At 43.4% G+C, this 12811-nt stretch overlaps 1 protein-coding gene and 1 pseudogene across 3 annotated transcripts in view; both read left to right on the top strand.

The window, feature by feature from the left end:
• The window catches only part of APBB1IP (amyloid beta precursor protein binding family B member 1 interacting protein), a gene marked incomplete at its 5' end in the record, with an annotated part of 60167 nt that overhangs the window by 23026 nt on the left and 24330 nt on the right, over window positions 1-12811 (top strand). For both annotated transcript variants that reach the window (XM_082833050.1, XM_082833051.1), the window contains 2 exons: window positions 7111-7197; window positions 12164-12307. In XM_082833050.1, the coding sequence (XP_082689176.1) occupies window positions 7111-7197; window positions 12164-12307 (231 nt within the window). The remainder of the gene's footprint in view (window positions 1-7110; window positions 7198-12163; window positions 12308-12811) is intronic.
• Window positions 8525-10901, top strand: LOC309960562 (CBY1-interacting BAR domain-containing protein 1-like; annotated as a pseudogene). Its single transcript has 2 exons — window positions 8525-8961; window positions 10166-10901. The product of its transcript is annotated as a CBY1-interacting BAR domain-containing protein 1-like (transcript).

The raw sequence follows: 12811 nt of genomic DNA, 5'->3' as shown, positions 1-12811 counted from the left end.
GCTGCCCGGCATTGGAGTCCCCGCAATCCAGTGGCCTCCTTGTCTAATTAATTTAACAAAAGTTATCTGTAATAAGGTAACGGAGAGAAACCAGATCCTGCAAATTTGTGGACCAAAAGATGCTTAATTAGGAAGGAATTTCCCCAGGATGACTGGTCTATACTTAGAGAGGTAATAGCAGATCACTTCATTTTTATTTTTTTTAATTTTTTAAATTAAAAAAAAAATTTAAACCTTTTAAAAAAATTTATTTATTTTATTCATTTATTTTTGGCTGTGTTGCGTCTTCGTTGCTGTGTGAGGGCTTTCTCCAGTTGCGACAAGCGGGGGCCACTCCTTGTTGCGTGCACGGGCCTCTCATTGCGGTGGCTTCTCTCACTGCAGAGCACGGGCTCTAGGCGCGCGGGCCTCAGCAGTTGTGGCACACAGACTCACACGGACTCAGTAGTTGTGGCACACATGCTCAGTAGTTGTGGCACACGTGCTTAGTTGCTGCACAGCATGTGGGATCTTCCCGGACCAGGGCTTGAACCCGTGTCCCCTGCATTGGCAGGCGGATTCTTAAGCACTGGGCCACCAGGGAAGTCCCACATCACCTCATTTTTAAAGGAGGAAAAGCAGAGTCATGAATTCTCCTGCTGGCTGCTGTTACACCCCACCCATTGAATAGCTACTTTGGGACATCACTGGTTTAGCTTCATTCCCAAGAGGAAGGAACCACATAGGAGTCTCACTCGTGAACCTTGAAGAGGATCCAAGACTATCAGTGGTTCTTCAGAGCTACTGCTGACTCCTGGGTGTGCAGACATTGCCATAACTGGCACTGGGGATCGCTTGGTCATGAGAAACTGCTCTACCTGGAACTTTTTAACATGATTCTTGAAAGGATACAGAGGCATCTCATGGAAGCATGACCAGGCTTCTCGGGCTGGCACTGGAAAGGAATATTGTGGGGACCACAGTCGAGAGCATCTTTGCTCCGGATCTCCCTCGGACCTCTAGCTCCTGTCCCTCTGTCCCTCCACAAGCTGTGTCCTCGCCCTCCTTCTCAGTGACCCCCTTACTCTCTTCCCACACAGCCCCTTATGGCTGACCTCTATGAAGGCTGCCTCTGTGAATGAAGATCAAACTTTTGTGCTTGCAAACGCCCTAGAACAAGTTTGAGAAGTGATGTACCGCCTCACACATTTGTATGTTGACATGCAAAGAAATGTTTCAGAACTTTGCATCGCAAGTTTAAACAGATGCCGAGAATGCAGTGTCCAGCATGTTATCAGTTCTGGCATTTTAATAAGCCAGCCAGTGGAACCGAAATGCAGTTCCGCGGCCGTTAGCCAGTGGAACCGAAATGCAGTTCCACGGCCATTTGATTCCCGGCGGCATCCATTTACAAAGCACACGAGTAAGCTTTTTTTTTTAATAGACTATTTTTTTAACATAAATTAACTAATTTATTTTTGGCTGCGTTGGGTCTTCGTTGCTGGGCGCGGGCTTTCTCTAGTTGCGGCGAGGGGGGCTACTCTTCGTTGCGGTGCGTGGGCTTCTCACTGTGATGGCTTCTCTTGTTGCGGAGCACGGGCTCTAAGCATGCAGGCTTCAGTAGTTGTGGCGCATGGGCTCACTAGTTGTGGCTTGCATGCTCTAGAGCACAGGCTCAGTAGTTGGGGCGCGTGGGCTTAGTTGCTCCACAGCATGTGGGATCTTCCTGCACCAGGGCTCAAACCCGTGTCCCCTGCGTTGGCAGGCGGATTCTTAACCACTGCGCCATGAGGGAAGTCCAGATAATAGACTATTTTTAAGAGCAGTTTTAGGTTCACAGTGTAGGGGAATAGAAATACCCTGAGGTTAGGGGCAGAGTAGGGACCCTCTAAAGCATGGGGTCAGGACAGGGACCCTTTTGCCCACGTGGTCCTGCCTCTTTGGGGTGAAGTAGGTTGGGGCAGTAGAACCTTACTGTCCTAATTAAAGCAACTTTGTTGACGAAGCAGCTGAGTTTCTCCTAGTTTCTCAGTCTGGTTGGCGTTAGGAAAGTTCTTCTTCCCAGTTGACTGTAATCACAGGGTGGTCTGCTCATCCTAAAAGAGTACCAGATGTTCAGATGAACAAATGAAACTCAGCCGTAACCCAAAGAGTTTTGTTTTCCCAGCTGCGTTGACATACAGCTCCCACTGTGCAAAGACCAGTGGGGGCCCGAAACCAAAAGAGATGCGTGAGGCCTGAGGTCTGTGTCTGGAGAGGGAGACAAACCCTGGTGTTAACATTAGCTGTTCTTCTTGCTAGGAGCCCGAAGAATCTTTTTTTCAGAGAAGGTATTGGGAAAACATATTAACGTAAGGTCGCTTGCTTGCTGTACAGCTGTTCATTTCTTTTAGTAACATCCTTTATGTTTCTGACTTCAAAATTAATATCCGTTTATTGGGGAAAAAACTGAAAAGTAGAAGAAAGGAAAGTTAAATCATCCACACATTCCAACAATCATCACTATTGATATTTCAGGCAATTTTCATTCCGTTTGTTGTTTCTTAACCAAAATTTGGTGGTGGTGATGGTTTATTTGGTTGCACGAGTGAGGAGCAGAGAGAGAACCACAATGTCACACTTCCCCTCGGGTGTAGAAGGGTACCAGCCACTGTGGGGGAAAATGACCTCATGGCGTCCCTCCTCTTTGCCAACCTCCCTGTCCTGCCAAGGTTCATCTCTGACCATCTGGGACCAGGCCCAGCTGGAAGGAAAATCATACAGGCGTCACATTTACGGCCTCCAGGAGAGGCTCCTATTTTAAAAGAAAGTCTGCTCTTGACTTCAGTGCCCCAGAGCCCCTGAGCAACCAGTGTGGGCATGTATATCAGTCAGGGTTGGAGACATGAACACAACCTCAGAATCCCAGTGGCTTAGAGTAGCAGGTGTTTCCTCTGTCTGGGGCCTGTAGGTTGTCGGGTCCTCTGTCCACGGCTCCAGAATGTGCGTCAGATCCAGGGAGTTCCACGTGCCTCTTCTCGTCCTCGGACCAGCAGCCACCTTGACACACTCTCCTGGTGAAAGGCGAGCGCGCCGGAGAATGAGTGGAAACACACAACGCCGCCTCTCAGGTCCTCTGCTCAGATGGAGGCGCTGTCCCTTCCACCCACGTTCTGTTGGCCGAAGCAAGTCTCGTGGCCAGACCCAACATAGGGGGGCAAGGAAATGAGCTCCGGCCATTGTCGGGGGAGGCACTGCACAGTCATCACTAGATGACGGGCATCGGTGAATTCTGACACAGGGCGGAAGAGAAGAATTGGGAGTGATGGTCAGGTCTTCATCAGGTGTACCCCAGCTCTAGCCAGGCTGCTTGTTCACGGGTGCTCCAAAGGCACCCAGTATTTTTTTTAAATTGAAGTATAGTTCATTTATAGTGTTGTGTTAGTTTCAAGTGTACAGCAAAGTGATTCAGTTATACATACATAGGTACATATATTTTTTCAGATTATTTTCCATTATAGGTTATTATAAGATGTTGAGTAGAGTTCCCTGTGCTATACAGTAGGTCCTTGTTGTTTACCTATTTTATATATAGTTCTGTGTGGATGTTAATCCCAGACTACTACTTTATCTGTCCTACTCAGCCCCCCATCCCCTTTAGTAACCATACGTTTGTTTTCTATGTCTGTGAGTCTATTTCTGTTTTGTAAATAAGTTCACTTGTATCCTTTTCTTTAGATTCCACAAATAAGTGATACCATATGGTATTTGCCTTTCTCTGTCTGACTTACTTCACTTAGTATGATAATCTCTAGGTCCATCCATGTTGTTGCAAATGGCATTATTTCATTCTTTTGATGGCTGAGTCGTATTCCATTGTATAAATATATATCACATCTTTATCCATTCATCTGTCGACGGACATTTAAGTTGCTTCAAAGAGCCCCAATATTTATCTAACTCTGGGCCTTTTTACATGCTTTTCCTCCTGCCCTGCACGCTCTCTTTATTCCTTTTTCCCTACCTGAATATGAACATCTTTCAAGGCAAAGTTCCAACTTTGACCTCGTCTGTAAGTCTTAATCATCTCGGTTCACAGTGAGTTCTTCCTCTCTGAAAACGTATAGAACTTAGCTCATTTTGCATTTATGCAGTGTCTTATATGGTTCCCCCATCTACAGATATATAGCCGTCTACTTATATTTATCTTTTCAGTGTGATAGAAAGATTAAGAACAGTGATATTTTACATGCAAAGGGCACTCACAAATATTTACTCGTGGATTGATAAGTGTTTGTTTGATTTACTCTTTATTCCAGAAAGGCAATATTAAAAATGTAACATATTTGCTGTTTCTGTCCTATCCTGCTGCTCTCAAATCTTGCATTTTCAGAAGCTATGAGAAAAAGAGGCAGGCTGTCACTGAAAGTCTCATTTCCCATTTTAAAGTTCCCTTATTGTTCCGCTCAGATTGTCCCCAACAGATAATTAACTTTTGAATTCTGCTGCTTGCTACAGAGCACTCCAAATTCTTACCCAAGAGCAATCCATCCTTGCTAAGGACTGCCCTGCGTGATCTCCAGCTTGGATTTTCTTTGTGCTTTTTGCATTTTCATTAAAACAAAAACACAATATAGCACTATCACTTGGAAGGGGAAAAAAGGTATTCAGAAGCCGAAAAAGTGAGAGGGGTCTCAGAGAAGACACGGCTACGTCCTGACCCTCCACGATAAGTTCATAAAATGAGACCCTTCATGTTTAGAAAGGCTCTTCCTTCATTTGTCCTGCAGAGGGCGACACGTGCCCTCCTTTTCCCAGATGATGATGAAACACACATGCCCTGGAGTCTCCTTCACGGTCTCTGTCCATTCTTTCAACTCATACAGGCTCACACTTTTTCTAGGGCCCTAAAGCAAGTGTGCTTGCTAGGAGCACACTCTGCATTCACTCTCAACTAGGTCATCACTTTTTGTTTGTTTGTATTTGGCAAAATACACATAAAATACACATAGAATTTACCATTTTAACCACTTTTAAGTGTGCAGTTCAGTGGTATTAAGCCCATCCACACTGTCATACTGGGTTCTCTCCTGTGGTGTTTAGAGCATTTTAATGCTCAGAAAAGTCATGAAGAACTTAAAGGTCTGGTACTAATTGTCCTCGGGCAAATCACTTAATCCTTCTGTTTCCTTATCTGTGAAACAGCAATCGCACGTACACTGTGGAGTTCCTGTGAGGATGAAATGACAAGCATACCTGTAAGGCCTCAGTGTAGAGTTCTGGCAGGTGGCATACGTTACATATTACATTAGTCACCGTCCTCAAGACAAACACGTAAAATTAGAATCGTTTCCAAGCCCTATAGAGTAATCACACTAATTCACACTATGCTGTCCTTTCAAATAACACGTAAAAGTTTCTTTAAAAACATACTAGGGCTTCCCTGGTGGCGCAGTGGTTGAGAGTCCGCCTGCCAATGCAGGGGACACGGGTTCATGCCCCGGTCTGGGAAGATCCCACATGCCGCGGAGCGGCTGGGCCCGTGAGCCATGGCCGCTGAGCCTGCGCGTCCGGAGCCTGTGCTCCGCAACGGGAGAGGCCACAACAGTGAGAGGCCCACGTACAGCAAAAAAAAGAAAAAGAAAACATATTAAAAGATAATTCAATAAGAATTATGGAAGGAGTTGTACTTGATTTATTTCCTCTGTTTAAGTTAGCAAGTTGCCATTGTTATGCATTGTATTTCTAGGAGATCTCCTAATTCTGCAAATTTTATTTGCCTGCGGTTTGCTTCCTCTCTGTCCAATACACTCTGTTCTCAAACTTCAGTGTAAGTAAAAATCATCCAGGAAGTGTGTTGGAGTGTAGATTCCCAGGCCCCCTGAGATTCCGGTTCCGTAGGTTGGGAGCCCAGGAACATGCATTTTATGGAGCATCAAGGTGGTCTGGGGATCACACTTGGAGAAACTCCCATCGTGTCAATAAACATTTGTGTTTAGACTCAGGAGGGTCCTTAATTTAGTCACTATGCACCAGGAGTATATGTTCTAGTTTTAATACATGTTTTTCAGGCACTATCTTACAGACTCTACATTTCCACATAAACGTGCTAAATACTTTGACTGTGGCAGTGGTCACGCCTGACACAATCCACAAACAGATGTTCCAAAGAAATAATCACGGGAGAGGGCGAGGGTCCTGCTTCCCTGAGTCGGGAGCTGCTGGAATTAGAGTAGGTTTAGTCTCTCTGCCCTTGAGCTTCACTGACCTTCAATTTCATGAGTAGTGTGGTGTGGTGGTAAGAGCACACACATCATACACACTCAGCCCCTGGTGTTCATTCAGGGTGCAGTGCCCTAGCTGTTTAACCTTGCTGAGCCTCGGTTTCCTAACCTGTAAAATGGGGGTACTGTCACTTACCTCACAGCCTTGCTGTTAGGATTGGGGGTGATGTTTGCAAAGCGTCTGGCTGAGGATCTGGCATGTAATAGGTACTCCCCCCAAATCGTGAGTGCTTCTAAACTGTGGTCTGTCTTTCTTTTGCTAAGCTGGTTCTCTTTCCAGAAATGCCCTTTCTGCTTCTCTCTGTCCTTAGAAGTTGCCAAGTAGCAAACTTTATGTTGTGATTGACCCACGTCGTTTTTAAAAATTAAAATTAGTTGCCAACGCTTATAAAAATCCACATTTCATGCTTCTCTAGATAAGCCAGAATCTCTAGTCCTCAAGGCCTTGGGATCCTACATAGTGATCAAAGGCCTGGGACATGGGACACGGGCTCTACCATCCTCCGGTTCTGGGCTCTTCCAAGGGCACTGGGGTCTCCCAGCTTCCAGCATTTGACTCATGTTCTAGACCATGGAATTTAACAATTAAATGACATTGTATCCTTTGCTTGTGGTCTCTCTCTTTGCTTGTTTCTTCATTGAATGTGCACTCTGGGAGGAAGGGAAGGTGTTACTTCTGGCCAGTGGAGCAGTGGTCAGCACTTAGCAAGTCCCTCCATACGCACTTGATTGACAGAGACCATACACTGTGGTCGACAGTTTACTTCCTCCAGGTATGTCTCCTCTCTCCAGCAAGACTGCGAGTTCCGTGCAGTGGCTACCATGGTAATGAACACTTACTGATCTGACCTTTTACTATTTTATTTAGAATTTTTACTTGGATAACAGAGGAAAAAAAGAAAGCAAGGAAACAAATGAGAAAATGAATGCGAAGAACAAGGAGTCCTTGCTTGAGGTATGTTTAATTTTGTAGAGTAGAATAAAAGAGAGTTAACTGTATTTTTAAATGATTTGCTTCTCAGAACAATGGGCGATTCTGAGACACACTGAAATTTTAACTTGGGGTTTTAAAATCAAATCATTACTAAATTATAGCTATTTAGACAATTAAACTGGTTCTTGGAGTCAGTTGTTAAAAAGTTTTGCTTTCGACAATATATTTCACTTTTCATGAAGTTGGATTCGTAATTCTTGACTAAAAGACATGAATCCACATAAAACTCATCTCTGACCATATATTTCATTGTTTATGTGCTCCACAGTCAGGCGTGACTTCTTTGCAGTGAATTCTAAGGTGCCCTTCCAGCAGCCAGGTGTGGTAGAAAGTGTGAGATTGCAGTTAAGAGATCTGATCTGAGCTTGCCTCTGCCTGTTGAAGGTCATGTGTTATTGGGCAAGTCCAAGAACCTTGGTTTCCTGTATTGTATTGAATTATTACAAAGACTTAGGGAGGCAGTGGAAACACAGCATGTAAAGTATGGTACACATGTCTGGATTATCACTTACAGGGCTGTGTTCCAGAAGTTCATTTGACGGTTGATTTTCTGAAACTTCTAATGAGTTTTCACATAGCAACTTTGCTCACAATCGAGGCTCTGTTCCCCGACCCTAATGCAGATGCACGCCAGATCACAAATGGGCATAGGAGCCCCAGACAGATTTTTGTTGTCCCCGACAACATGTTGACCTTTTCTTGAGTTAGGAGATTTGGGGCTTCTCTTGAAAACTCAGAAGACCTGTTGACACCTTGGCCCACATTCCCATCTGGAGCCAATTCACTGATGCTGAAGGGCACCCTCTCCCAGGTACCAAGGCCTGCCCAGACCCCTGCACAGGGTTCTAGCCCTGCCAGCGCTCCCAGCCCTGTTCCCGATGGAGCAGGCCCTACAACCTTGCTGCCATGCACTCCCAAGGTCCTGGAGACAGGCTACAAGTTTTGGTTCCTGGGACCAAGAACACAGTGGGTATTTCCCAGGGAGGCCAACGGGGGGAGTGGGGACATTCTTTCTGCATTTATCAAAGAGTCTCCAGGTTGAGTTGAGGGAGATAAAGCACCAGGCATCCCCAGCAGCAGGGAGATTCGGGTTCTGAGCATCCCCAGCAGTGATGGACACAGACAGACATGGAAGGGGAGTGAGCAGTTTCCTGACACAGCCCTTGGCCGTTAATCAGTGCTTATTGCATCAGCAGCTGTCTGTAAATCAAGGACTGGCTATGCCTTGGTTTATACAATTGCCTGAATAGGTCTTGTTGGAAGACTTCAGCAGTTTTTCAAAAGCCGGATGGGAAAGAAAATACAAAGCATGTTATGCTGTGAAAAATCAGCATTATCCTGCTTTCAAACTTGGACCCCAAATCTGCTTGAATTTAAGAGATCATTGAAGGGCTCTCGCACCCCCCGCGCATGCCCGGGCGCCTCGGAGCCCCTGTGGTCGGGCCCCAGCCCGGGGTCTCCCACCACACGCGAGGCCAGATGTGGAGGCACAGCTTGGAAAACCGGGACGAGAAGTGTTTTGTGCCAGATCGCTGCTGCTTATGTGCGGAGACAGAGCAGACCTCCTGAGGAATGACATCAACGTGTGAGCCTCTGTGGAGACCCCAAATTTAAAGCAGGGCCTGAAAAACTTGGCTGATGAGTTTGCCAAACTTCAGGATTATCGACAAGCAGAGGCTGAAAGAGTTGAAGCCGAAGTAGTCGAACCTTTGCAAGCTTCTGGAAGTGGAAGGGAGCAGGACCCTGTGCCCGCCATGTCCTCAGCCTGCCTTTTGTCTGTGGAAAAACATTAGCCAAAGAATAAGCTTAATCCGAGAAGTGAGAAAATGCAGAAACAAAGGAAAACAGTCAAAGGAGACCAAATAATAATAGTTGAGTCATTAAGCAAAGTCAAGGACATTTGGTTCCTCCTCAAGGGCCATAGATCACATTCTGCGCCATATCCTGTGAGCTGTCTTATAGGTACTGAAAACCCCACCAGGTGGAAGAAGTTAACTACATGATGACCAGACTGTAGTCATGACATAAGCTGCCACAATTCCGAGAATCGGCCTCAGAGAAATGGAAACAAACCAACCCTGGAACTAAAGATTAACTGTACCTAAAACAAGATGACGCTGATCAGACCACTGATGATCAATGTCAAGATGACGGTCAGAGCTGACTGTGCTGCTTCTGCATGTAACCCCCTCCCTCCACCTATAAAAGCTCTTGCCCTCTGACTGTCAGTGGGGGGAGTTGGCCTTTGGATAGGCGTCCACCCTCCCCACCGGTTGCCGGCATTCAGAATAAAGCAAACTTTCCTTTCCACCAGACTGGCCTCTTTATAATGACTTTTGAGCAGCAAGCAGCTGGACCCCACTTTCGGTTACGGAACCACTGTAAAAATGAAACCAGATGACCTCAAAGCAACATTAACGGCAAAGAATTGAGGAGTTAAACAGTTAAGTTAACTCAGAAAGAACACGTCAGAGAAACCCATCTGATCGACATGTTATTTCACAGGCAGAAACTGAATTACAGGGACTTCCCTGGTGGCACAGTGGTTAAGAAGCCACCTGCCACTGCAGGGGACACGGGTTCAAGCCCTGGTCCGGGAAGATCCCACATGCTGCAGAGCAACGAAGCCCGTGCACCACAACTACTGAACCTGCGCTCTAGAGCCCACGAGCCACAACTGCTGAGCCCGCAAGCCACAACTCCTGAGCCCGTGTGCCACAACTACTGAAGCCCGTGTGCCACAACTACTGAAGCCCGCATGCCTAGAGCCTGTGCTCCGCAACAAGAGAAGCCACCGCAATGAGAAGCCCGCACATCGCAACAGAGAGTAGCCCCCCTTGCCGCAACTAGAGAAACCCCGCGCACAGCAATGAAGACCCAATGCAACCAAACATAAATTAATTAATTAATTAATTAATATTTTAAAAAGAAGCTGAATTACAAAGAGCTACAATGTATGCTACTAGAACAACTCGTCGTCTGGAGGAAACTACTGACAATTTTGAAAAGCAGAAAACAATATAAAGACTATATTTTCAGAATTTATCACTATCGAAATGTTATTTCACGGCAAAGCTTTAGACGTCTCCACTACTACCTACCAAAATACACAAAAGATTGGTGAAGAAGATTTAGAGTTTTCTGAAATTCTCTGTATCCACCAGATTGTTCATCCCATTTAGATATCATAAGAGCAAATTCAAAGTCACGTCTTCAGAGATCAGTGTCAGCTAAGTGTGCATCTGGAACAGGACAGGTATCCACCTGTCGACTAAGAAAGGATCAACAAGCAGGAGATGATGATGAAGAGGATGAAGACTTAGATGTTACAAACGAAGAAAATGAAATTTCTTAAGTAAACTTTGCACTTCCATTTTCATCTTAAAGGACTCGGAATCCAGAATTACTAAAACTGTAAAACATTATACTGGCTTGATACGTTAAACCTCAAAATGAAATCCTACTGGAAATGGAGGAATTATTAAAGGAAATTTATGCTGACCAAAAAAAAAAGAGAGAGAGAAAGAGAGAGAATATTGACAAGGCAACTAATACCAGCTAAACTGGGGGAAACTGGGAAAGATATGAACAAAGATGTCACCCAGATCCACTACACATACATTTACTTGAAGGATGCAAAATTAAGTTTATTCTGCTTTTATGAGACTGAATGAAAGGAGGTTGAGAGTTATAAAAAAGCAAAGCCAAAAATAAGTTTGAGTGTTTGAACTGAAAGATAGAATAATATGTAATTTTCTTTTACTGCTTTTAAAAGAAATTTATTAAGAATTATATAATTCTATGCATGTTTTGATTTTTAAACATCTGCACCTAGAAAATGTACTTTGTCACTATCCTTTTCTGATACTACAGTATTAATAATTGTCTTCTTTCTTCTTTGATAAGAAACTATCCCCCGAAAAGGAAATCTTGCCATTTTTGACAACATGGATGGAACTTGAGTGCTAAGTGAAATAAGTCAGACAGAGAAAGACAAATAGCTGTACGTCTCATCTATGTGTGGAATCAAAAAACAAAAAACCTGAAATCATAGATACACAGAAGAGATTTGTGATTGCCAGAGGCAGGGGTAGGGATGCATGAAATGGCTAAAGGGGGTCAAGAGGTACAAACTTCCAGTTATAAAATAAATAAGTCCTGGGGATGTAATGTACGGCATGGTGACTATAGCTAACAATACTGTATTGTATATTTGAAAGTTGCTAAAAGAGTAGATCTTAAAAGTTCTCATCATAAGAAAAAAAGGATGTGTAACTGCGTGAGGTGATAGATGTTAACTACACTTAAGATGGTGATCATTTTGCAATATATACATACATCAGATCATAGGTTGTATACTGAAAACTAATACATATTCTATATCAATTGTATCTCAATGTAAAAGAAAAGAAAATTATGCCAAAAATAAAATATTAATGTACAAAATATTTTATGTATAGAATTGTATATTTTAATTTTTCCATTTACTAGCAGTGAAACAGTAATTTTTTCACTTACAGGTACAGGAATAAGTTTTCTATTTATCAACTTACAGTAACAGAAATAGACTTTATGTAATGCTTTCTTTTATAATATACCAAGATTGTACTCACAACCTTCCTTATGAAGTTGGGGCTATCGTTACTCTGATTTTGCAAGTAAAGGCACCGAGGTTGAGTCACTTGCTCAGGGTCACAGAGCTAAGTGGTCAAGAAGCCTGGAAGTCTAACTCAGGAGCTGAGACTCAACCACCATGTTCTTCCTGTCTTTTGGCAAATGGTATGCAGTGTCAATATATGCATTCAATCAAAGCTGTAGACAAAACGATTTTTAGCTTGAAGGCTAGCTGGCCACAGTTTGTTTAAATGTGAACAAAATATGTGTTTTATCTTTCATGGGTTTTATATCATTGGAATCTCAATTTCAGGAGAGTTTTTGTGGAACATCCATCATTGTGCCAGAACTAGAGGGAGCTCTTTATTTGAAAGAAGATGGGAAGAAATCCTGGAAAAGGCGCTATTTTCTTTTACGAGCTTCTGGAATTTATTATGTCCCCAAAGGAAAGACTAAGGTCAGAAAAAAAAGATATGCTTTTGCAAAAAGGCATTTCATGAAAGTGAAAGTAAAGAAATCCTCAGGTGGTAATTTAAATACATTCTACTTTGCTGTGAGATTCGTGTTACTACAATGTTTATACAGATACATATCCTATTAGGATAGAATTACAGAAATCCTGAATCTTTCCACTGCTCTCTCTTGAAGGTGAAGAGTTTTATCTACTTTAAAGTCAGGTTTCAGAAATTATGACTGAAGCACTTTTCTAGAAATTAATTTATTTCTTTACATATCGATCTTTGAGGACCTTTCCCCCCCTTTTTACTCTATTGTTCTGTAGTCATTACAGTAAAACTTCTTTTATCTGGAATCATAGTGGTATTAGAAGTCTTGATAGAGTTTAACTTAGATTTTAGCTTTTATAACTTGAATATTTAAATTGTTCTCTGAATTATATTATATGCATTTCCCTGCCTAATTTAGCAGAGTATCTTAGATATCATTTCACTTCTACTTGGTA

The sequence above is a fragment of the Leucopleurus acutus genome, assembly GCF_964270905.1.
Source record: "Leucopleurus acutus genome assembly, chromosome: 1".
Classification (NCBI taxonomy): Eukaryota; Metazoa; Chordata; class Mammalia; order Artiodactyla; family Delphinidae; genus Leucopleurus; species Leucopleurus acutus.
The sequence above is the reverse complement of the archived record's forward strand: the minus strand, read 5'-3'. Positions and strand labels throughout refer to the sequence as shown.